The 27395-nt window shown below is 42.6% G+C and overlaps 1 protein-coding gene across 1 annotated transcript in view; it reads right to left on the bottom strand.

Annotated features, from left to right (window-relative positions):
* LOC122550513 (kelch-like protein 1) overlaps nucleotides 1–27395 on the bottom strand; it is a 435982-nt gene that overhangs the window by 137907 nt on the left and 270680 nt on the right. The window contains exons 5-6 of the mRNA XM_043691355.2: nucleotides 25005–25217; nucleotides 2515–2701 (exon numbers count right to left, since the gene is read on the bottom strand). Coding sequence (XP_043547290.1) covers nucleotides 2515–2701; nucleotides 25005–25217 — 400 coding nt within the window. The remainder of the gene's footprint in view (nucleotides 1–2514; nucleotides 2702–25004; nucleotides 25218–27395) is intronic.

Genomic DNA, 27395 nt, shown 5'->3' on the forward strand with positions numbered 1-27395 from the left:
ATTCTCTCTGTGATAGGAGGCAATGGCAGTGAGGTCACTCTCTCTGTGATAGGAGGCAGCAGCAGTGAGGTCACTCTCCTGACAACAGGAGGCAGCAGCAGTGAGGTCACTCTCCTGACAACAGGAGGCTGTGGCAGTGCGGTCACTCTCCTGGTGATAGGAGGCAGTAAGATCACTGTCCTGGCAATAGGAGGCAGCAGCAGTGGGGTCATTCTTCTGGCAATAAGAGGCAGCTGCAATGAATGCATTCTCCTGCCATTCGGGGTCTGTGGCAATGGCAGCAAGGTCACAGTTCCATCATTCTGAGCCGGCAGCAGTGAGGTTGTTCTCCTGGTGTTTGGGGCCTGTGACAGCAGCAGTGACGTTGTTCTTTTGGCAGCAGCTGCAAAGCTTCTCCAAGAACCAAGGACAGCGGTGTCAGTGGCAGTGAACTCTCCAAGACAACGGCGCCAGTAAAGTGACATCTGCAGTCAAAGTGGGACGCGTGGCCCAGCGGCCTGGTTTAGCAGCAGAGTCAGGGAATCTTTGCTGAGGAGTGAGTGTGTGCCAAGCGGCAAAGAGATGGCACCTAACATGACTGCTACGTTAGAGGGTCCAACACAAGTAGTGGAGTTGTCCCTTGAGGGTTGGTGCCAGCACATACAGGGTCAGAAAGACTGATATTCTGAACTTTTTACTTCTTTATTTTTCTAACTTCTTCCTATGATCTATAATGCCGGGCTATTTATTTCTTTATTTTCCTGATTTTTTTTGTTTTCTAAAAATTTGATCTTAGGTATCTGTACCTAAATACCTTTGTATCTAAGATGGCACTACAATGCGGCAACTGCAAACTTTTCACTGTGCCTATTTGAGTATATGTGACAATAAAGCTAATTGAATTAATTCAATTGAGCACCTTGCCTTTAGCCCAAACACTCTCTACCCTGCTCCCAACCACAATTTCCCATCAACACATTGGCATAACTGCTAAACATATATGCACATGATGTTCAACCCACGTCAAGTCTCCACAATATTTTGAGGCAGTGTTAAAAATATGCTAGAAGCAATAATCCCACCCAACAAACCGAGCTTGGCTCCAAAAGTAGCCTCAACTCCAGATTTGATCACGTTTCTTCCATCCAGGTGAATGTATCACCATTGTAGATTTCTACTAATTGTGCTCCTTCATAAGGAGTTGAGGTGGTTCCAAAACATAAGCTGAGACATTTGGATGCTATTATACTATCTGGGGTAGCTTTAAAGTTGGAAATATTTTTAAAAGTATATATTCTGCTGAGGAACACATTGATGTGCTCTTTTGTTTTTTGCAAACATTACAATCATTCAACAAGGATTTGTAGAACAATAATTTTGGTTTGTATTTGAAAATAAATCCCTCTGCAGACAACAATAACTGGAAGGTTGTAAAGACATCTGATCTGTGGGACTACTGCTGTCTTTATTCGCCAGAATTGTGGATCTATATATTGCAACCTGTCTTGTGTTGGGTAGTGATGGTCAACAGCTTAAGGAACATACCCATAGAAGTACATCACAATACTCACCACTGCACTGGAATCCGGTGAAAAAAATCACTTTGTATATCAGAGAATCCCTACAGCATGGAAACAGGACATTGGCCCAACAAGTCCAGACCAACCTTTTGAGGCCATCCCATCCAGACCCATCCCAATAACCCTGCATTTCCCATGGCTAACGTGTCTAACCTATACATCCCTGAACTCAGTGGCCACTTTAGCATGGCCACCCCCCCTAACTTGCACATTGGGAGGAAACCGGAGCACCCAGCAGAAATCTGCGCAGATATGGGGAGAACATGCACATGGACAGTTGCCTGAGGCTGGAATCAAACCCAGATACTGTAAGGCATTAGTGCTAACAATTGAACCACTGTGCCATTTTAAATATTTATTAGATTATTAGATTACCTACAGTGTGGAAACAGGCCCTTCGGCCCAACAAGTCCACACCGACCCTCCGAAGAGCAACCCATCCAGACCCATTCCCCTACACCTAACATGATGGGCAATTTAGCATGACCAATTCACCTAACCTGCACATTTTTGGACTGTGGGAGGAAACCAGAGCACCCGGAGGAAATCCACGCAGACATGGGGAGAATGTGCAAACTCAACACAGACAGTTGCCTGAGGCGGGAATTGAACCCGGGTCTCTGGCACAGTGAGGCAGCAGTGCTAACCACTGTGCCACCATGCCACCCATTGCCACCATGATGCCCATCATGTGAAATAACAGAATTCAGAGATATAGGATTAACATTATGCTTTTATTCCATTTTCTGTCCAACCGTAACTGTAGCGGACACAAGATTTTAATCTGAAAATGCTCAGATCTTTCATTGTACCTGTGCAGCCAAAATGCATTCACTGGCCATACTCTGTGCTGCAGGTTTCAATGTTAAGTATTCATCCACTAATATCACTGATTATAATTTCTGGCCTTAAAGAACCATTATTTTAACTGACACATCTGCACCAAGAATCCTACCTTTATTAGCATCCATCCCTCCAACAGCGTACAGAGATCCTACAGTAGACTTTCGAGGCCTAGTCCTTGGACTCTGCATTAAAGGTCGTCTCTCTGGTAACAGATGGTATTTCATCGCTTCAAGAATAAGTTTTTGGCATTCCAGGTCATCTTTGAAGAGAGCATTATTTTCAAGGTCTGCCAAAAGCTGTAAAACAATAATTAGTAAATAAACAAATTCAGGTAACAGATTACGAGGTTTGGTAACAACTGTTCATAATATATATGGAAAAGGGGCAATTCTGGAAGGAGTTCAAAATAATTTAACTGAACAGTTCTGATGAAATTGTAAAGTTAAACTATTTAGGGTGTAGGTTTTCTCACTGAAGTGTAGGTTTGACATCCAGACATTTCATTACCTGGCTAGGTAACATCATCAGTGGCGACCTCCAAGTGAAGCGAAGCTGTTGTCGCCTGCTTTCTATTTATATCTTTCTCCTGGATGGGGTTCCTGGGGTTTGTGGTGATGTAATTTCCTGTTCATTTTCTGAGGGGTTGATAGATGGCATCTAGAGCTATGTGTTTGTTTATGGCATTGTGGTTGGAGTGCCAGGCCTCTAGGAATTCTCTGGCATGTCTTTGCTTAGCCTGTCCCAGGATAGATGTGTTGTCTATCTAGATGCCATCTATCAACCCCTCAGAAAACAAACAGGAAATGACATCACCACAAACCCCCGGAACCCCATCCAGGAGAAAGATATAAATAGAAAGCAGGAGACAACAGCTTCATTTCACTTGGAGGTCGCCACTGTTGATGTTACCTAGCCAGCTAATGAGACGTCTGGATATCAAACCTACAGCTCAGCGAGCAAACCTACACCCTGAATCTCAACCTGAGCGACAAACCTTCACAAACCTTGCAGTTAAATTATTTTTAATGCCTTCAGAACTTCAAGGTTAAATTTAGCCATGTAACATCCTCTATGGCATATTTTATTTCCAAACCATACATCGTATTTTTGAAGTGCAATAATTCAACTGACAATATATATCTTCAAATTACAGTACAAATTATATTGTGAATTGCAACCAATTGGTAATGAAAGATGTGAGAAGAAAGAATAATTACAGGTTCCAATCTGCTGCATAATATTGTATATTTTAAGGGCATCAGTTTCTCCTTTAAGCAGTCTGAGCATCTTACTTTTATCACAGCTGACCCATCTTGCACTTAATCTCAAACAAAAAACAAAGAACTGTGGATGCTGGAAATCAGAAACAAAATCAGAAATTGTTGGAAAAACTCAGTAGGTCTGGCAGCATTCACAAAGAGAAACAGAGTTAACTTTTTGGATCCAGTGACCCTTCTCTAGAACCTGAAGAAGAGTCACTGGACGCAAAATGTTAGTCCTGCTTTCTCTCCATAGATACTGCCAGAGCTGCTGAGTTTACCCGGCAATTTCTGATTGTGTTGCCTTTTATCAACTTAAAAGATTACTCAATTCAGAAATGTTACAATAGCCATCACCTTGGGATCTGAACAGGATACCTATATCTTCTTTAGCTGTGCTTCTTCCATTTCTACCAAGACAGATCAGACATGAATATCTCAAATGACAAAACCAAACCAATCTCAAACATCTCTGTGAACACCTAGCAGCTACCAAGCTCACTTACTCTAGCCACTGAGGATAACACAGAAAAATCATGAGTATAAATCATAACTCTAGACCAGCTAAACCACCACCCCAAAGCAAAATATCAGAGCAACAAATACTCAGTACAAACTCAGTGACAGAGCCTTCAAGTTGTTCACAACTTATTTCAATTATGTCAGCAAACCTTCATGGAATGCTATAAAGTAAGATCTTAAGAGATGAAAGGAGTAGGAGTCATGATGGCTGAGGTAATGTAGCAGACAATGTTGATGAGAGCACATTTGGTAAACATTGAGAACTGGAAATACATTAAGTGAAAAGGGCATTAGATCACATTTATGAGATTCTGCCATATGGTTCTTACTTATAGCCAGCAAAGACTGCTTAACAGGAATAACTTTTGGCCCTTCAATTTGTTCAGCTGTTGTTTGTGAAAGTCTGTCCTCTTTTTCACTTCTTACTTTTTTTGCCTCTTTCCTTGACAGTTTTGAAGTTTGTCGTAGATTACAATGATCTCTGAGGTTTTGGTGGTGTGTATTATAAGATAACCTCTGATCTGTCCTTTAAGAGAAGTTCTGGACTTTGTGGTGAGTATTCAACAATGGTCCTGGTGAATGTGCAGATTTTGTTTCTGTTTGCTGTTGTTCATTTCAAAATGCCAGGAGTAAGAGATGAAAAGCAAACACATCTTTGTAATTTTCTCTGAAAACAAAACCACAAGCAAGCTCTGATGATCAATCTCGGCTGGAAACATTAGCTTGCTCTGTCTCCATGGATGCTGCCTGACCTGCTATAACTTTCAGCACTTTTGTTTTCAGTTTTGATTTTCACCTCCATTACTGTCCTTCACCAGACTGAGTTCATTTATACTTTGAACAACTTCTCCTTTAACTCATCTTAGTTTCTCCAAGTCAAAGGTATGGACATGGGTACCACCCAGCTCTGCCTGCCACTTTGTGGGAGATGTGGTACATTCCTTGTTATAGTCCTACTCAGGCCCCCACCCACAACTCTTTCTCCAATATATTGAAGCTGTCTTAAGTCTTTCTTCCTGCTTTTATCCAGAATTGGAAAAAAAAAATCATGTTTTTCTTCCCATTTCCAGTCTTCTGCAGTGTTTTCTTTCTTTGTTTCAGATTTCCAGCATCCAAAGTCTATTGCTTTTATTAGATACAGTGCAATCCATTCTTCAATCCAGCCCATCTTGAAACAGACAGTCGGCTGTTTGAAGATGGGGTTCTAATGCATTGATCAATCTGGAATGGGGGGTTGCTGGCATTACACTCAGAGTGTCCCACACAATCCTAGCTTGTTGTCAGTTCTGAAGGAGACTGATGAGCTGGGAAAGCAGAGGCAGTCTTCCAAGCAGGAAGATCATGACATTGAGCAGAAGGAACACAACCTTTTGCATGTTAGTGTATAGCAGCATCAGGCATTACAAGCCACAACAGAATTTATTGTGTGTTTGATATCACTAAGGGTCTAGCAATTAGCCTGTTTTGTTGGGTGACTAATTCAAATTTACCACTTTAGTTGCCAGTGGACTTTATTGTTTTCACTGCTGTTTAAAAGGCTTGGTTCTCTTGGCACTAAATGGCTTTTTTAGACTTAGTGTTCTGATGGTTTCTCTGGAGGGGTTTCTGGTAAAGAGATGTTTCCTACATCTCAGTTCTGTAGACCTTCTGGGTGTTAGCTAGTCAGAAGGTTTTATTGACAGTTCCTTGAAGAAAATATTTTTTGAATTCTTTTCTTCCCAATCTGACTCTATTCCTTAAGCTTCCCTCCTGCCATGATTCTTTAGGCAGTGTATCCCACAGCTGGCATCCTTTTTATTGTGTGGTCTGATGCCTCACAAAGAGTTTAGATTCAAGAAAGACTGGTAAAAGAGAAGGAAAAATGAAAAACTTCTACTGGCTTAGACTTCTATGTAAAACTATTTATTAAATTTTAATATAAAAAATTGTTATACTTGGTAATCATAGATATAGCAGGCCATGATTTTATAGTTAGATTATGTAAGGAATAATAGATCTTCTTCATAAATTCATGTCCATTTGCTCTCAAGACTCTCCATCATTCTAGTGTGTAGTCTGACCCAAGATAGAATAGGCTGCTATGTTCTCACTCTTCCTATACAGTGCTTTTGATGCCCAGTGATGTGCAGCTCTGTGATATAATTGCCAAGTATTGCAGGACCTTGAAATCCTTGTACAAAACTGTTCTCATCTAAAAAGATAGACTGTCTTAAATAGAGACAATCTTCATGTGGATGAAACATTGCATTTCAGGAATGGTATTAAACCCTGCAGATGCCTGAATGGCTGCGAGTGACAATAAAATTTTAGATTTTAAGTAATGCTGATCTCTGGAAAATAATACTTGCCCATGGGAAAGTAATGACATTGTTTGACCTAGCAAACAGTACATCAATGTTAAACATTCACTAGCTACAAATTGATTAATGTTCACTGTGAGAGCCTGGTATTAGCTGGAGATGTAGAAATCCTGGGAGAAATAGGTTAAATAATCCAACTCCATGTTAGGGACAGTGGCTTTCATCAGTTTATAATAGTTGATTCTGACATCTAAAGGGTAAAGTGTTATACCACGTTAAGATTAAACACGTATTTTAGTCCTCACCAGTTATAAGCTGTGGTTCATAAAACAGCTATCACGGTTCGAAACTCTGAATTATTATCTTAAACCTCTTTGTGTTTGTTACCAAATTACTTTTGAAACATTTGTCAAAATCGAATACTTCATTGCTCAGTTTTAGGAACTTTTGGCTGGATCCTGCTTCATCTCTGATGAATGCCTTTGCAAAGCAATTCGTTCAAGGCATGGTTTATGTTATAAGGCTGTTATAACACTGTTCTTGATTCAGTCACAGTTGGAAACACCTTAAATGGACAATAATCATTGCAGTAATTCTTCCCATGATCGAAAAATGTATATTTTTCATTTGTGACTCTAAACATTCCAACATCAGTTTTCCCTAGTCAGTAGTTTCAGTTTTGTGTGTAAGGACTAATGTAGCAGGCTGAATCTGACCCAAAATAGCAAGGTTTGTGAAGGTTTGTAGCTCAGGTTGAGGTTTAGGGTGTAGGTTTGCTCACGGAGCTGTAGGTTTGATATCCAGACGTTTCATTACCTGGCTAGGTAACATCATCAGTGGCGACCTCCAAGTGAAGCCACTGATGGCTTCACTTGGAGGTCACCACTGATGTTACCTAGGCAGGTAATGAAATGTCTGGATATCAAACCTACAGCTCAGCGAGCAAATCTACACCTCACACCCTCTTAACACCTCCCCCCCCCCCCCCCCCCCTTACCCAAAATAGATTAAGTGTCAATTTTGTTGAGTTCCATGGAGGTTTTATTTTCACAAGGTTTGCCAGGTTTTCTCACACTGGCATCCCAAACTCACCTCATTTGCCATGCATCACACTCCAAAGCACCCTACTTCTCCTATTGTCCCACTTTCATACATGTAAGTTCTCACACCGTCATGGTACCTGGAATCACTGGGACTGTCATTATCTATGAACTCTAACTGTATACTTGATCAAGAATTGGCAGTCCAGAGTGCATGTTGTGGGACAGGAATCACAAAGCAATGTTTCTTAGGGCACTTCGGCAGCATGGTTGACACATGGAACTGCACATTCCTACATTTATCACTGTTTAAGCACAAATCCACACTTTGTCCTTAGCCACATCCAATCTTATAACCCTGTCTAGTCCACCGCCACTCTTTCCCAATGTTCACTGTCCCCAACATCTTATTGTTCAATGCAGAACTATCACATACAAGAAAGCCTTCAAATGCTACAAGCTGTTGACTTTTATTCAGCAACAATAAAACTGAACAAAAAAAATGAAACAACTTTACTCTTGGAACAGGTTGTTTACCTTTTGAGCAACAATAATGTTGTAGTCAAACGAGTTGCCACTGCACACAACTCAGACTTATTGGAACTGGGTGTCAAACAGTTTTTCCTGACCTGTGCTGCCTGACCCTGTTGTGCTCCATTTTGCAGAAGGTGATGTTCCTCCTGCTCAAAGTTCTCATCCTCCTCCTTGTAGACTGCTCCGTCTGTCCCTGCTCACCAACCTCCATCACATCCCTTCTTTCCATGCTCCAGTTATGCAGAGCACAGCATACTAGTAATATGTGGCCCATTTAGTCTGAAGTGAATGAGAAGGCATCACCACACTGAACCAAACATTGGAATTTCATTTTCAGGAGACCTATCATCTAATCCTCATGGCACTGATCAATAATGGGCTTTCTACCTCATACAAAATACTGAAGAAGGCTCAAAGAACTGAAGAAAACTTACACTGGACTCCAGTGTTGACTCTGTTTCTCTCTCCATAGGTGCTACCTGACTTGCTGAGTTTCTCCAGTATTCTCTATACTTGCTTGCATTATATTTAACCCTTGTCTTCAGTCAAAGGGTTGCATGACAAAATCATCAGCCATGTCTGCAGAAGGTATCCTTTGCCCATTAATCATCCAATGAAGGCATCTGACACCTCAAATGCAGCAATAGCACAAGATCTCTCATTGGCATCATGGCAGCTCCCAGAGACTGAATGTGATACTTCTATTTATTATGTCTCATTACTCATTAATTTATCCTGAGCATAAATTGCACTTTTATGATAAGAATGTGATGCCACTAGCATAGGTAGATTCAGCATTAAATCAAAAAACAATGACATATCAGCAAGCTATTATATGGCATGAACACATTAATCAGAAAGAGACTGGTATACAAGGACACCCACATCTCCTTGTACTTTCCCCTTTTTCTAATCTGTCACCATTCAGATAATAATCTGTCCTCCTGTTTTTTGCTAGCAAAATGGAGGTCCTCACATTTATCTACATTATACTTCATCTGTCCACTCATTCAACTTTCAAAATCACACTGACGTATCTGCATCTTCCTCACAGCTCACCCTCCCACCCAGCATTGTGCCATGTGCAAACTTGGAAATATTACATTTAGTTCGGAAAATAAAATAATGTGGGAAATAACAATAGGTGAAGCAGCACCCATGGAGAGAGAGCAAGCTAACATTTCGAGTCCAGATGAGTCTTCATCAGAGTCTATTACATTTAATTCTCTCATCTACATCATTGATGTATTTATGAATAGTTGGGGTACAAGCACTGATCTCTGTGGTAGTCCACCAGTCACTGGCTGCCACGAGAAAAAAAAACCTGTTTATTCCTACTCTTTGTTTCCTCTCTACCGCCAATTCTCTAGCCGTGTCAGTACACCACTCCCTATTCCATGTGCTTTAATTTTATATGCTAATCTCTTATGTTGGACCTTATCAAAACCTTGAAAATCCAAGTAAACCACATCCATTATTATTAATTACCAATATAAACTGATTGTTATTGTTAATTTCTGTTCAACAGATAAAACCATTAATCAAAATCAAGCACAGGGTTCTGCTTTCACATCAGGTTAGAACCAAGAAACAAAGTAGCACAGGGAAAGACAGACCCTGTTGGTGTCATGGTGTTATAATGGGCACAGGCGAAGCAGTGTGAGTAGCTTTTTATTACTATGATCACTTCCTGACAGAGGCAAAAGACAAATTTGCTCCAGGTGTTGCTTTAACGAGTTTTTTTCCTTAATAGCCCTTTTCTTCTGCCTCTTCTAACGTTTTTTTTATTGCAGTGAGAATCTTTGATTTCTCTTCAGGTGTACAATGAAATTATCACAAGCAACAGATGTACCATGCTAAAAAAAAACTCATTCTGAGTTGTAGCAAGGACCTGAGGATATAATGATACTGGAATAGATGGAATACTGGATTTCGAGTACAGATATTCATATGTATAAAGATATCTGTTCAGGTCACCATTCCTCATGATACTGGATTCCAGGGATGGTTGATGGAAAAGCGCAGCAGGTCAGGCAGCATCTAGGGAACAGGAGAATCAACGTTTCGGGCATTAGCCCTTCTTCAGGAATGAGGAAAGTTGGTCCAGCAGGCGAAGATAAAAGATAGGGAGGAGGGACTTGGGGGAGGGGCGTCGGAAATGTGAAAATGTGATAGGTGGAAAGAGGTCAAGGTGAGGGTGATAGGTCAGACTGGGGTGGGGGCGGAGAGGTCGGGAAGAAGATTGCAGGTTGGGAAGGCGGTGCTGAATTTGATGGATTTGACTGAGACAGGCTGGGGGGAGGGGAAATGAGGAAACTGGTGAAATCCAAGTTCATCCCTTGTGGTTGGAGGGAAGATGAGGCGTTCTTCCTCCAACCGTCGTTTCGCTGTGGTCTGACGATGGAGGAGTCCAAAGACCTGCATATCCTTGGTGGAGTGGGAGGGGGAATTGAAATGTTGAGCTACAGGGTGGTTGGGTTGGTTGGTCCGGGTGTCCCAGAGGTGTTCCCTGAAACGCTCCGCAAGTAGGCGGCCCGTCTCCCCAATATAGAGGAGGCCACATCGGGTGCAAAGGATGCAATAGATGATATGTGTGGAGGTACAGGTGAATCTGTAGCGGATATGGAAGTTTCCTTTGGGGCCTTGGAGGGAGGTGAGGGGGGAGGTGTGGGCGCAAGTCTTGCACCTCCTGCGGTTGCAGGGGAAGGTGCCGGGAGTGGAGGTTGGGTTGGTGGGGGGTGTGGATCTGACGAGGGAGTCACGGAGGGAGTGGTCTTTACGGAATGCTGATAGGGGAGGGGAGGGAAATATATCCTTGGTGGTGGGGTCCGTTTGGAGGTGGCGGAAATGGCGGCGGATGATGCGCTGTACATGGAGGTTAGTGGGGTGGTAGGTGAGGACCAGTGGGGTTCTGTCCTGGTGGCGGTTGGAGGGGCGGGGTTCAAGGGCGGAGGATCGGGAAGTGGAAGAGATGCGGTGGAGGGCATCGTCGACCACGTCGGGGGGGAAATTGCGGTCCTTGAAGAAGGAGGCCATCTGGGATGTGCGTTTTTGGAACTGGTCCTCCTGGGAGCAGAGGACCAGTTCCAAAAACGCACATCCCAGATGGCCTCCTTCTTCAAGGACCGCAATTTCCCCCCCCGACGTCGTCGACGACGCCCTCCACAGCATCTCTTCCACTTCCCGATCCTCCGCCCTTGAACCCCGCCCCTCCAACCGCCACCAGGACAGAACCCCACTGGTCCTCACCTACCACCCCACTAACCTCCATGTACAGCGCATCATCCGCCGCCATTTCCGCCACCTCCAAACGGACCCCAACACCAAGGATATATTTCCCTCCCCTCCCCTATCAGCATTCCGTAAAGACCACTCCCTCCGTGACTCCCTCGTCAGATCCACACCCCCCACCAACCCAACCTCCACTCCCGGCACCTTCCCCTGCAACCGCAGGAGGTGCAAGACTTGCGCCCACACCTCCCCCCTCACCTCCCTCCAAGGCCCCAAAGGAAACTTCCATATCCGCTACAGATTCACCTGTACCTCCACACATATCATCTATTGCATCCTTTGCACCCGATGTGGCCTCCTCTATATTGGGGAGACGGGCCGCCTACTTGCGGAGCGTTTCAGGGAACACCTCTGGGACACCCGGACCAACCAACCCAACCACCCTGTAGCTCAACATTTCAATTCCCCCTCCCACTCCACCAAGGATATGCAGGTCTTTGGACTCCTCCATCGTCAGACCACAGCGAAACGACGGTTGGAGGAAGAACGCCTCATCTTCCGGCTAGGAACCCTCCAACTGGATTTCACCAGTTTCCTCATTTCCCCTCCCCCCAGCCTGTCTCAGTCAAATCCATCAAATTCAGCACCGCCTTCCTAACCTGCAATCTTCTTCCCGACCTCTCCGCCCCCACCCCAGTCTGACCTATCACCCTCACCTTGACCTCTTTCCACCTATCACATTTCCGACGCCCCTCCCCCAAGTCCCTCCTCCCTATCTTTTATCTTCGCCTGCTGGACCAACTTTCCTCATTCCTGAAGAAGGGCTAATGCCCGAAACGTTGATTCTCCTGTTCCCTAGATGCTGCCTGACCTGCTGCGCTTTTCCAGCAACACATTTCCATCTCTGATCTCCAGCATCTGCAGACCTCACTTTCTCCTCCAGGGATGGTTGGGAAAGTGTAAAATCAGTTAGTTCAGACTTGGTCTTTATTTGTAAAGAGGTTTATGCTTGGATCACACTTTCACACATAGCAACTACTTCTCATTAGTTTCTTACTTTGAATACAAACTTAATTGATTTTAGTTATCCAAACGTATCAAGGGATATGGGATATGACATGGGTTGATGTTATAAATGATCAGGGAGTCCAAACTAGGTGTCACATTTTGAAGGATTTGGGGAAGGCCATTTAGGATAGAAATGAGAAGTATCGTCTTCACCCAAAAAGTAGTGAGCTTGTGGAATTGCTGCTACAGGAAGCAGTTGAGGGAAAAACATTGTTTTCAAGAAGGGGATAGATACAGTTCTTAAACCTAAAAGGATCAAAGGGTATGTGGAGAAAACAGCAACAGGGTACTGAGTTGGGTGATCAGTCATGATTAAACTGATTTGGAGATGACCATCGCCTGATGAAGGAGCAGTGCTCCGAAAGCTAGTGTTGCCAATTAAACCTGTTGGACTATAACCTGGTGTTATGTGATTTTTAACATGATTATATTGAATGTTATGCTTCTAAGTTTCCCTTTTCTGACTAATTTGTACATTCTATTTGGGTATCTTGCTGATATTTGATTACATTTTGTGCTTTGATACTGAATGTATAAATGCTGTTGGAACCACATTCTAAGTATAAAAGAGCTCAGGGTAAATGAATAACAATACTTAATAAATAACAGTTCCACATTCAATCTCTGTTGGCTTCATCAGAAATTAGAGTGTATTTAAAAAGTGTGACTAAATCTGTTACTTCTCCTCTGTGCTTCTGCATCAAATGAGCAGGTGTTCTGGCATCTGGCGGCCATCTGGGATTTTGATGGCACTGTTTTTCCACACTATGGTGTTCACTCTGCGAATCCTAAATTTCTACTAGCCACATCTGCTGCTGTTAGGCTTCTGTCGCGTCTGGCAGAGGTAACTGATGACCCAGATGTGACACTTTCTCATCATGCCTGATCCATAACTCACACAGGCTTGCTGTTGTCTGCTTCCTCATCACATCAAATGGTCTGTCTGAGTTGAATTTAGGGCAACATAGAATTTTGTGGTTACTGGGTTCCAGGTTGACTCAGCCTTGTCTCCAAATAGGAGACAGTGAGGTCTGCAGATGCTGGAGATCAGAGTTGAAAGTGTGTTGCTGGAAAAGCACAGCAGGCAGAATCAGAGGAACAGTAAAATCGATGTTTCGGGCCGGAGCCCTTCATCAGGAATGTATTTGTCTCCAAATACACAATTGCATCTGTAATGAAGACTAAGGCAGATGAACATGCATGAAAGATGTTCACACTCTGCTCATGACCTGTGCCCCTGCAGTAGTTAGGAATGTAAGAGTTAAGCACAAGAGTCTTGACCCTTCCAGCTTATTCAGTGATTCATTAAGATCATTTTAGGGTGGCATGTTGGCTCAGTGGTTAGCACTGCGCCTCACAGCGCCAGGGAGCTGGGTTCCATTCTCGCCTCGGGCGATTGTGTGGAGTTTGCACATTCTCCCAGTGTCTGCGTGCGTTTCCTCTGGGTGCTCCGGTTTTGTCCCACAATCCAAAGATGTGCAGGTCAGGTGAATTGGCCGTGCTAAATTGTCCATAGTGTTCATGGTAAATGTAGGGGAACGGGCCTAGGTGGGTTACTCTTCAGAAAGTCGGTGTGGACTTGTTGGACTGAAGGGCCTGTTTCCATAGTGTAGGTAATCTAATCTAATCATGGTTGACCTGGTTTTGGCCCAACTCAATTTCGCACCTGCCCCTCATAATCCTTGACTGTTGTGTCTATCAAAAATTGAAACTTCAACAAATTCCACAAACCAGCCTCAACTGTCCTTAGAAGATAATTCCACATATCAATGACCATTTGAGAGAGAAAAAAAATCCTCCTGTACTTTAAATGAAGGTCTTCTATTTTTAACCTAAGTTCCCCAGTTGTAGTCTCCCCTACAGAAGGAGATGCCCTCCTGGCATTCACCATACCAAGTACCCTCAGAATCCTATACCTTTTAATAGGATCACCTCTCATTTTCTAAATACCAATAGTTATAGTCTTAACCAGTTCCACTTTTCATCAAACTAGAAGCCTTTCATTTCAGGAATGAGACAAGTGAACCTTTTCTGAACTGCGTCTGAGGTAATTGTATCCTTTTTCACCCAAGGAGACTAAAATTGTACACAGTTCTCATGATGTGGTCTCACCAAAGTCCTACACAATTTACAGTTGTTTTACTTTATCCCCTAACAATAAATGCCAACATTCAATTTGCCTTCCTGATCAGTTTTTGCTGCTCAAGCTGAATTATGTCGGAACAGCTCAGACAGCAATTTGTTAACCATTTCATTCTGCGCCAATAATAATTTCAAGGCCTGCAATGAAAATTAATTGTTTATGCACAAAATGACTTGATTTGATCAAGTGGTCAACTGGTTTCACTATGTTAGCCTCCTCCAAATAATTGCTGTTATTAGTTTGGAAAGACTGTCAAGGGATTAAAGTACAAGATGTAAATGCCGATGCAGGCGACCCAACTCTCAAAACAAAATTCCTTTATTAATTTTGATTTCAACCCCAGGATGTGTGTTAAATCTTCTCTTTTCAAAATCTGTGGCTTTCAATACTTCCTGAAGTGATTGAGCAGAAATTTAGTAATCTCCCCAAAAATGGCAATGCTGAATTCTGGTCTTTCTTAAAGTTTAAAAGGATATAGAAACCAAAAGATTAAGGTAAAACTTATATTCCTGGTTCAATCTAATGTTTTATTTTATGGATTAATCAGCACTTAGCTCTCAATGACTGCATTCATCCTTCATGACATTTTTGAAATGGTTTAAATTTGCATATTTTTGTTCATTGTTACCATGTAAAATAATAAATACAGCATCAGAATGTGTACATCTTCATTATTGGCAAACCTGACTAAATGTCATGTTTATTTTAAAGTCATGTCTCATATCACTATTAAGGAGACCTAACAAAGGTTTGCACATTTTTTTTGCAGTTTGGCATTTTGAGTTGTATTATTCATCTTCCAGAATTGCCTCTAGCTTTACCATTTTATATTTCATTTCAAAGTTGGAAACATTCCTTTTAGTCAACAGATAACGGATGAAACCAGAGCCCTGTTTTTGGAAGTGCTTTTCACTTTATCACTTTGAGGGATTTAATGGAAAGCCTTTTTTATGTCGTTTGAAGAAAAAAGGTGGCAGGGCATAGAGGTTATTTACTGAAGGAACTTTGGCGTCAATGTATACTGTAGACTTGAAACAGGGACTGAAAGCCCACTGACAGTCAGCAAACCTTCTAAATGCTATTGTATACATTAGAAACCAACAGATAATAAGACAAGCACAGGGGACATTCATTAATGCAGTAAACATGTACAGACATACCTTTCTGAGGGCGATCAATACTTTTACAGCTCAGCAGCTACATGTCATGTTTTAGTGATAAGCAGGCAGTATAAAAAATGCCTAGTCCACACTGCTATTCCACTTGTTCACCATCTAATATAAGTCAAATGAGTCTGAATAATGCGAAAAGGACAAGCATACCAACATTATTTCACTCAGGTTTGCTTATAGATAACTGTCAGACAGACACCAGTACAAGTTATCTCTCACATATCACATTGACATCCCCAATATTTAATGCTCTGTTTAGATTTATCTAGAACATCTTATGTAAGTGCCAATAACATGAAAAATATTCATTCATATTCAGCTAGGTCAGAAGATATTGTAAGTTTGAAACTATAAAGGAGTACAAAGGATGACAGGTCTCTCGATATTGCATTATAAACTATAGCGATAATTTGAATTGGCTACACATTACGTCGGATACTTTGAAGACATGTTCGATAAATGGCATACGTTCTTTGTAGACTAAAAATTGATAATCACCAGTATGGATTAACAGGGTGGATGAAGGCGATGGTCAACACCATACATTCCCCGTGTTTGCCTTATTACCTGTTGGCTTTTAATGCATGCAGGAGCATTTAGAATATTTGAATTTGAATTTGAATTTAATTTATTGTCATGTGTACCGAGGCACAGTGAAAAGCTTTGTCTTGAGAGCAATATAGGCAAATCACATCATTAAATAGCATAGATAAGCCTGTAATAGGCAAACAGCGGCAAAAACAAAAACACAGGGACAGGCGAATGCTGAGAGTTTGTGAGTCCATTCAGTATTCTAACAACAATAAGGTAGACATTGTTTCAAAATCGGCTGGTATGTGAGTTCAGGCTTCTGTACCTTCTCCTCAATGGTAGAGGTTATAGAAAAGCATTGCCAGCGTGGGATGGATCGCTGAGAATGCTGGCAGCCTTTCCTTGACAGTGGGTCTGGTAGATGGATTCTATAAATGGGAGGTTAGCCTTTGTGATTGTCCGGGCCGAGTTCACCACTCCCTGTAACCGTCTCCAATCTTAAATGGTACAGTTGCCATATCAGGTAGTGATACATCCAAACAGAATGCTCTCCATGGCGCACCTATAAAGGTTGGCAAGGGTATTCACCGTCATGCCAAATATTCTCAGCTGCCTGGAAGAAGAATCATTGTCGGGCCTGTGTAACCAGTGTGTCCACATGAAGAGTCCAAGAAAGTTTGTTGTTGATGACTAGGAGCTTGACATTTTCCACTCATTCCACCTCTGTGCTGTTAATGTGTAGTGGGCATGAGTAACATCCTGCCGAAATTCAATAAAGAGTTTCATGGTTTTGCCAGCATTGAGAGCTAGGTTGTTCTCAGTGCACCATTTTTCCAGGTATTTCACCTCCCATCTGTAGTCTGTTTCATCACCGTCTGAGATTCAACCAACTATGGTGTGTCTTCAGCTAACTTGTAAATGGCATTCATCTGGTATTTGGTATTCCACTGTCACTGGGCTTTCAGTCAGTGTTTCAAGTGTGCAATATACATCACCACCATTTTTCCTTCAACAAATAACCTCCATGTGCTGCCACTTTCTTGTTCAAAAGGCATTAAGAAAGGCTTTCCAGTAAAACCCTTAAAGTGGCAAAATTACTTTGTCATATTCATGGGTCACAGGAGCCTTTCCTCTGCCATGTTGCTCTCCTACTTTGCTTTCCTGTTTTACTCATTTACATCCCCTCTCAAACCAATGAATTATCTCAGTGTCAATTAATTTTGACTTGCATCATCATCCCTTAAGGTATTTAATTAATGTTGCCCTACTCCCTTTACTTACTCTATTACTGCTCGACTCCTTTTTTCTTTTCATGCCCAAACGTTTTCCTGGCTCACCAATTGAAATAGGTACAATCTGATGAGGCAGGCTATTGGCCACGTTGGCAGCAATCAAAAGACGAGTTTTGAATATTTCTCCATCATAAGATAGCTATCTTCTGAGCATCTGTGTTCATGTAACCTCTATAAACTCATCCAATTCTGTCCAAATCAGCTCTGATCGAATGGTAGAGCAGACTCAATGGACCAAATGGCCTAATTCAGCTCTTATATCTTATGGTCCTCATGCATATCCTTGATTTTCACCACTCCATGCGTTTAGAGTCTTCAAGTGTTGATGCCCTAAGCTTTGAAATTCTCACCAAAAAACTCTCTCTCCTCTCCTTTTAAGACATTCCTTAAAATATACAGAGGAACCTTGATTATCTGGCATTCGATTATCTGAATTTCAGATTACCCAGAGAAGATTGCAAGGTTCTAATGCTTGACTAAACTATGTTATCCGGCATTCGATAATCCAAACTTTCGATTATCCGAACAATATACTCCCCACCTGTGGGCGGCACGGTGGCACAGTGGCACTGCTGCCTCACAGTGCCAGAGACCAGGGTTCATCTCCCACCTCAGGCGACTCTCTGTGTGGAGTTTGCACATTCTCCCTGTGTCTGCGTGGGTTTCCTCCGGGTGCTCCGGTTTCCTCCCACAATCCAAAAATGTGCAGGTTAGGTGAATTGGCCATGCTAAATTGCCCGTAGTGTTAGGTGAAGGGGTAAATGTAGGAGTATGGGTCTGGGTGGTATACGCTTCGGTGGGTCGGTGTGGACTTGTTGGGCCGAAGGGCCTTTTTCCACACTGTAAGTAATCTAATCTAAAGTAATCTAATCTAATCTGTGTCATTCAGATAATAGAGGTTCCTTTGCATCGCTTTGATGAAGCTTTTTCTGACATTTCCTTATGGGCTCAGTTTCACATTTTGTCTGCAAACAGTCCTGTAGAGTACATTGGAAGAATTCACTGAGTTGAAGACGCCATAAAAAGTTGTTGTTGTGCTGCGTATGCTCCACTAGCATGGTTCAGATTCTGTCTGAGCAAAGTAGTTCAGATTTCAGTTTCAAACACTTATACAGCAGCAGAATTTTTTTTAAAAAAGGACTGTTCAGTAAAATGGATTACTTGTGTCAAACAGTTTGATATCTTGTGCCTGATTGCACTTAGCAACATATTCCCAGAGCAGGGGTTCTGAAACTGGGTCGTGACCATCAATGAGTTCACCAGATGGGGAATTGTGGTCACAAGCTTTAAGGCAGCAATAGTGGCTGTGAGGTGAATACTGAGATTTAACAGGCCTTGGACAGACTGTGAAGCATCTGTAAGTGAGCATGATTCATCTTACCTATAGGTGTGGCCTAATACAAAAAGGCCTGAGGCCTGCCCACTGACACTAACAGAACAAATCAGCATTGGTGTTTTAGTTATGCTTATATCCCTGCTGATGAGCCTGCACTTAACTTCACAATTCTCTCTACCACATCCCCTCCAATTATCACTCTGGTCGTACAATGTGTTCAAGTGGAGGTCACAGTTGAAAAAGAAGTTTGGGATTCATTGGGATTCACAAAGGTTTTAGCATTTTAGTGCTAATTCTTCTGAACTAGTACATTGCAAATTATTTAAAGCAGCAAGCAAGGATGCAAGAGCAGATCACTATCAGGATTTGTTAAATGTATCACAACTGAGCTGTGATATTTCGTATCTTAAAAGCCTCAACAATTTACAAAGAGATGATTGTGTAGTGAACAGCAATGCGGCTTAAAGGAAACTGTGTTGGAATTATCGAAATGATTTCACCACAAAAGTCTGATTAAAGATGGGAAAGAATCATCAGTTCCAAAGAAGACTCACACTGGGCCTGAAAAATTTTGTGTTACTCTCCTCACCAATGTTGCCAGATCCACAGAGTTTTCCAGTGCATTCTCTGTTTGTTGCACATTCATGAGCATTGTATATTCATATACACGGGCAGCACAGTGGGTCAGTAGGTAGTATTGGTGTCTCACAGTGTCAGGGACCTGGGTTCGATTCTACCCTTGGTGTGGACTTTGCATGTCCTCCGTCTGTGCAGGTTTGCTTCCATTGTCCAGAAACATGTAGGTTAGGTGGATTGGCTGTGTTAAATTTCCCCGAAGTGTCCAAGATTGAGTAGGTTAGATTAATTAGCCACAGGAAATGCAGGATTAGGGTAGGCTGTGGGTCTGTGTGGGATGCTCTTCAGAGGGGCAGTCTGGGCTCGATTGCTCGCATGGCCTCCTTCAAGACTGTAGGGACTCTGTGATCCTACAAAATGCTACATAGTGGCAGGAGCCAGTCAGAGTGCAAAGGCTATTTTTAAACTGTTTTTGAAAAAAGTTAGGGAGGAAAGGAGTGGGTACATGAAATGGAAGGATATTCTGTTTGCATTTGGGGCATCTCCAATCCTTCCCCAAGTTGTCAGCCCTGTCCTTGTTCCTCCTTGGCTGGCTTCCAGATCCCACCCCTGCTGCAAACACTTTGCCTCTATCCATGAAATTTCTGATCCCAAAATGCCTTGCGTTTACCATATTCCAGTTGCCGTTGATGGTCTCTTTGGAACTTCTGTGGAAATCTGTCACTGCTGCGAATGCAAGAGCTTCTGCCCAATCAGAGTGATGGGTGCTTCTCAAGGGCAGGACCTCCAGTGTAATGAGGGGGTAAGGTCTGACCATCCGCCTTGCTATCCACCACTAGCACATTGTTGCTATGGAGCAGGCTTTTTCAAAGTCAATATACTTGAGACTGACTTTTCTTCAGTTGGACAAATAGTACGTTCTTCAGAAAAATCCTGCTCACTAAACATTTGCCGATCTTCCTGAAATGAATTATAATTAGAACTCATGGAGATGCATTCTGAACTGGCTCAGGACATGTCATTAGTTAAAAAGGTAATATACCCATATCAAGTAATCCTGCCAACCGAATAAATGCTTCCTCCACTTACTCAAGCACAATGCTTTATCTAGTGCTTCCCACAATTCCAGTTTGATCAGAGTGGATTTGTATGTATTCTAGCCTGTGTTAAATGGAATGAGTGGTGTTGAGGTAGTCACACGAATTTATGGCTCCAATTCTAATCCAGGTTGCATGTATAGCAACAAGGACTAGTTGCAAGACTTCTGTTGAAATACACATACTCCAACATTTTGCTTGAGTAGATGGTTGGATGGCAGTGATTTTGAGTAAGTGAAAGTGAGAGTCAACAAAGAACAAAAAGCTTGATAAGAATGATTCGGAGATGTCGGTGTTGGATTGGGGTGTACAAAGTTAAAAATCACACAAAACCAGGTTATAGTCCAACAGCTTTAATTGGAAGCACACTAGCTTTCGGAGTGTCGCTCCTTCATCAGGTGGTAGTACCTGATGAAGGAGCACCGCTCCAAAAGCTAGTGTGCTTCCAATTAAAGCTGTTGGACTATAACCTGGTGTTGTGTAATTTTTAACTTGATAAGAATGTTATTAGCATCCATTTGAGAGAGTCTACCTCAAGCCTTTTTATTGTCCCTGGGAATTTTGACATGATTTTCAAAAACAGAGATTTGCAAGGCTCTCCTCCAGGTCTGTTAGTCTTCCTTTTTATGTTGTTAACTTGTCCTGCAGTCAGACGTACTGCTATCTAGACCACAGCTAATGATACTTGAGTACATGAACATTTGAGGTGCTACATTTCCTCCGATGGCCCATGCCGTGGGGCATGGACAATTATGGGCTGTTATTTAATCTTTGAAAGATGTTTAAGTTCCAAAATGACGCAAAACAGTCCTCTTGTAAAAGACTGTTAATCTTTTACAGTTAATTATTTCATAATTTGGAGATGCCGGTGTTGGACTGGGGTGTACAAAGTTAAAAATCACACAACGCCAGGTTATAGTCCAACGGATTTAATTGGAAGCACACTAACTTTCAGAGCGTCGCTCCGAAAGCTAGTGTGCTTCCAATTAAACCTGTTGGACAAAAACCTGGTGTTGTGTGATTTTTAATTATTTCATAGGTATTTGCCTGTGTATGATTGAGCAAAAATCCGCATTATATAAAATATTGGACAAGGCACTGGACTTTTCCAATATCTAAAATACTCAGTAGAACCCTTCCCAGCAGAACCATTCTGCTGGCTGCAGTAAATACACAACAGAGCCAGCAGAATGGAGATTTCTGTTTGGGGCAATTATTCAGCCTGGAATTCCAATTTATATCTCCACTCTAAAAGACCAGATGGAGTACCAGGCTGTGCACTCAGCGCATGTGCAGATCAACTGACTTCTCAGACAGCTTCAACCTCTCCCTGCAGCAGGCCACTGTCCCTGCCTGTTTCAAGAGGGCCAACATCATCCCTGTGCCTAAGAAGGCTCATGCAGCATGTCTCAATGACTACCGCCCAGTGAGCCCTAACTTTGGTGGTCATGAAGTGCTTTGAAAGACTGGTCATGGCATTAATCAACTCAAGCCCCCCCACTACTCTGGGCCCACTCCAATTTGCCTAACGGACCAACAGATCCACGTCAGATACCATATCACTTGCCCTTCACTCCTCCCTAGAACATCTTGACACCAAGAACAGCTGCGTAAGAATCCTACTCATTGACTACAGTTCAGCCTTTAACACTGTTATTCTCTCAAAACTGATTACTAAACTTAGTGATCTCAGACTAAACCCCACTCTCTGCAACTGGATCCTCAGTTTCCTGACCCACAGGCCACAATTAGTGAAGACTGGGGACAACATTTCGTCCTCACTAACACTCAACATTGGAGCCCCCCAGGAGTGCATATTCATCCCCCTACTGTACTCACTGTATACCCATGACTGTGTCACTAAGTACCAGACTAATGCCATTTACAGGTTTGCTGAAGACACCACCATAGTCAGTCGAATCTTAGATGGCCATGAAACAGACTACAGTTGGAAGACCTGGAAAAATGGTGCACTGAGTGCATTGAGAACAACCTAGCTCTTAATGCTGGCAAAACTAAGGAACTCATTATTGACGTTTGGCAGGATGTTACTCATGCCTCCCTACACATTAATAGCACAGAGGTGGAATGAGTGGAGAGTGCCAAGCTCATGGGAGTGGTCATCCACAAACAAGCTTTCTTGGACTCTTCATGTGGATGCACTCGTTACAAAGGCCTAACAACATCTCTTCTTCTTCAGGCAGCTGAGAAAATTTGGCATGATGGCGAATACCCTTGCCAAATTTTATAGGTACGCCATCAAGAGCATTCTGTCTGGATGTATCACTACCTGGTATGGCAACTGTACCATTTAAGATTGGAGACGGTTACAGGGAGTGGTGAACTCGGCCCAGACAATCACAAAGGCCAACCTCCCATCTATAGAATCCATCTACCAGGCCCGCTGTCAAGGAAAGGCCACCAGCATTCTCATGGATCCATCCCAACCTGGAAATGTTTTTCGACAACCTCTACCATCGGGGAGAAGGTACTGAAGCCTGAACACACGCACCAGCTGGTTTCGAAACAGTTTCTATCCTACTGTTGTTAGAATGCTGAATGGATTCACAACTCTTCACTGTACCTGTGTTTTTGCTGCTGTTTACCTAATATTTACTTATCCATGCTATTTAACTATATGATCTGCCTGTATTGCTCACAAGACAAAGCGTTTCACTGTGCCTCAGTACACGTGACAATAAATTCAATTCAATTCCATTCAATAAACAAATGACACTAACGAGACTCTAGCTCAAGTTAGCTTTTACATCTCGGGCAAAGCAGCACAGACAATATGGGGCCTACAGAGATACCAGACATTCAACTTCAAATGAAATCCATCCACACATAAATCCATTCATAGAAAACCAATTGACTTCAGAAGGAACACCAGAAACACAATGGACAACACAGATTTGGCATGAAGATAATGGGCCTACAATCAGTATAATTGCAGGCCCCGAGCCCACCAGAGAGGGCAATTCAAAAGAACAGTCCAACAGCAATTCCAGCGGCTATTTCGAAGAGTGATCCCAAGATCTATCTCCGACAGCAATTCCATGAACAATCCGAGAACATCAAAGTACAATCCAAGAGCTTCCAAGCAACAGTTACCCGAAACAGGCCTTTTTCTGAACCAGGAGAACCAGTAGCAACTGGCCTGATCAGCAGATCCAAGAACCGACAAATCCTGAAAACCAACCAACCAACCAACCCCAACCAACACAACAAGGCCTCAGACATATCCTGAGGTGGAAACCGGGTCTGCAAAACCAGCAGAAAGAAAAGAAAATCAATACTTATTCAACAGATCCATTGCACCCCTAACCACATCTGCGGACTCAACCTAAACTGAAAAGCCTACCCAGTATGTAGTCTTCATCCAGACTCATTTCAAAATTGTGTTTTCCTCAGTGGTGAAACTCCCAAGACCCTAAAGTGCTGACCTAGCTAGCAGGGAAGGGAAGGTGGATGGTGATAGTGCATTTGGACCCCAAGGATAGGAAACCTGATTAAAGTTTCTATGATTAAAACCGTTGCTTTTAGGTTCCAATAGTGTTCAGCTAGCAAATGGTGTATTTAATAGTAATGCTGTCCTCTGTACAGTTGGTTGTGTCAATTTCCCTGTTTATTGCATTGATCTATATTTTTGTATTGTACCTCCCTTTTATTTGTAAATAAATGCAGACATTCTTTTGCCCTGAAACACCTTCTACTGTTAACTTCATTTCATATTCCATAAATAAGTCCAGTGTCTAGAACAATGGGACGAGGGGTGATTTGAACCACTTAAAAATCAGGGAATAATTGATTGCAAACCAGAACCCTACACCTGACCCATAATGCTAGGTTCTGTTACCTTCACTCAATTACAGTTCTCAGAGATTGGCTGCAAACCTACTCATAATATCATGTAATCTAGCGTACAGAGTGCAGATGTTATTATAGCTTTCATGACATTGAATATATTTGAATTACATGAAGCTAAAGCTAGAATATTCTCTTTCAGCATAAGTTGATGGATCTGGTCCAAATTGATTTCAAGTGATACTTTTCAGGGACTTGAGCAGATGGCTTGAAGGCATTTTCCTGCTCTGGTTTCTTCCAGAAAAGGACAAAAGCCCTGCAAAAAATTTGAGTAGTGAGTTTAAGGTTTTGATGATTATTGTAAGTTGACTGCTTGATGTGGAAATCTCTTGGACTATCGTGTAAATTGAATAGATAATTAATAGATTGATAAGCTTGCATATAATAGCCATGGACATGCGCTGGAGCACCATATGACATTAAACATCCTCCTTGACTATAAAGTACAGGTGATGGTGGGGTGAGGTTTACCTGAGGAGTAAATGGGAGCAGACAGAATATCTTGACACTCTAACTAAATAGCAAATGATTCAAGCATCTTAACCTTTAGCGATAAGAAATTAAATCATATTGGAAAATTAAAAAGTAAGACGAGTAGGAGAAAAAAAACATTTAAAATTGTCCAATTTACCTGCGGTGGTAGCAAAGGTAATCTGATATAAGCAAGTAGTTTTCCAAGTTCCCTGCATCTTGATGGCATGTCATATTTCACCCACAGCATCAAGGCATGGAATATTGTCTCTTCATCCGGAACATTTACGTCATCACTTACAATAAGTTTAAGGATGTCATCTGCAGGAAGTAGTAGAAACTCCTGATTTTTGATCACCTCCATAATGTGTTCCTGGAGAGGGAAAATCAAAATGTTTTCTCAGAAATCACAGTTTATCTCAAGCTCTAGTCATTGTTCAGTCTTTTTAATATGCACACAAATTCAGAACATCCCATCTGAAATTACCATCCATTATTTCTTCATGTTTGCAGTAAATGCAGAACCTCTGAAAATTCACACCATAATTTGGTAACTTGTGCCTCTGGTGTTTTCCTCATGCTCAATAAAGACTTACTGAGTCTTTGTTCAATGAGTCTGTCTGTCATTGCACTTTTAATATGGCAGTTAATGTTCGTTAGATACAGACGGAAAACAAGTGGAACTGGAGAAAGCACAGCAGCTGAAGCAGCAGAGGAGGAGGGGAGTTAATGTTCAGGTCAGAAATTTTCATCAGGACTGAGGGAGGGGAAGGTCACTGTGAAATAAATACAAGGAAGGGTGAGGCTGAGGGAAAGGTGGGATGATGATAGATGGATGCAGGTTGGAGGTAGCTGTGATTGGTCAGTGGGGAGGGTGGAGCGGATAGGTGGGAAGGAAGATGTTCAGGTAGGGTCAGGTTAAGGGGGCATGGAGCAGAGGGAGGGCAAACCTGGGATGAGATGGGGTGGGGAGGTTTGGAAGCTGGTGAATTTTATGTTAAGGTCGAATGGTTGTAAACTCCTGAGGCAGAAGATGAGGTGTTCTTCCTTCAGTTTGCATGTGGCCTTATGTTGACAATGGAGGAGGCCCAGGATGGGCATGTCTTCTGGGGAGTTGAAATGGATGGAGGGTGGGGTTAATTAGAGCGTATGGACCATAAATGTTCCCTGAACCATTCTGCGAGTTTGTGTGTTTGGTCTCTTCCGTATAGAGGAGACCACATCAGAAGCACCAGATGCTATAAATCAGGTTAGAGGAAATGAATGTGAATCTTTGCCAGACTTGGAATGATACCTTTGGGACCTTGGGTGGAGGTAAAAGGGTAGGTGTGGCTGCTGGGGAAGGTTCTGGGTGTGGATGAGGAATTGATGGCTAGTGTGGACTTAACGAGGGAGTTATGGGTGGAACACTCCCTGCGAAAAGCAGATGGGGTGGGGAGGGAAATATCATTTTGGTAGTGGGGTCAGACTGCAGGCGGCGGAAGTGGCAGAGGATGATATATTGGACTTGGAGATCGGTGGAGTGGAATGTGAGGACCAAGGGGACTCCACTCTTCTTGTGGCTGGAGGTGTTTTGTTTGAGGGCAGAGGTGAGGGAAATGGAGGGTATTGTTGATTACAGTGGAGGGGAAATTGCGGTCCTTGAAGTAGAAGGATGTCTGGGATGTCCTAGAGTGGAATTGCTCTTCCTGGGAGCAGATATGGTGGAGATGGAGGAATTGGGAGTACGGGATTAGAAGTACGGTTGGGAGGAGTGGGGGGAGGTGTACTCGAGGTGGCTGTGGGAGTCGCTGTGTTTGTAATGTATGTAATACATGAGTTGGTTTCCAGAAATGAAGACGAAGGGTTCCAGGACAGTAATAGACATGTTAGAGATGGTCCAGATGATTTTGAAGTCAGGTTGGAAGGTGTAGGTGAAGTGGATGAACTGTTTGAGCTCCTCATAGGAGCACAAGGCAGCGCCAATACAGCCACTGATGTAGCAGAGAAAAAGGTGGAGGATGGGGCCAGTGTGGCTGCAGAAGAGGGACTGTTCCGGGTACCCTACAAAGAGGCAGGCAAAGCTCAGATCCATGCGGGTACCCATGGCCGCCCCTCTGGCTTGTAGGAAGTGGGAGGATTGAAAGGAGAAGTTGTTAAGGGTGAGGATCAGTTCCACCAAGTGGATGAGAGTGTCAGTGGGGGGGATTTGATGGGTCTACAGGAGAGGAAATGACAGAGGGACTCGTGGGGGTTACAGATAGAGAGATGGAATGTCCATGGTCAGGATGAGGTATTGGGGGCAGGGGTAATGAAAAGCATGGAGAAGATGGATGGCATTGGTGTGTTGAATATAGATAGGGAATTCCTGGACCAAAGGGGACAGGACAGAGTCAACTTAAGAGGAGATGAGTTCAATGGGGCAGAAGCAGATCAAACAGAACCCTTTCCCTTTATGTTAGCTTATTGGAAATATCAAATACCCTCTTTTCATGGACCTAACTTTGTCAGGATGTTAGAGTATGCAAGTAGATAAAACCAAAGCTACTTTATGTATATTGCTAATCTTAGC

The sequence above is a fragment of the Chiloscyllium plagiosum genome, unplaced genomic scaffold (genome assembly GCF_037043375.1).
Source record: "Chiloscyllium plagiosum isolate Xiang-an unplaced genomic scaffold, Cpla_swu_hap1 HiC_scaffold_6, whole genome shotgun sequence".
Taxonomy (NCBI): domain Eukaryota; kingdom Metazoa; phylum Chordata; class Chondrichthyes; order Orectolobiformes; family Hemiscylliidae; genus Chiloscyllium; species Chiloscyllium plagiosum.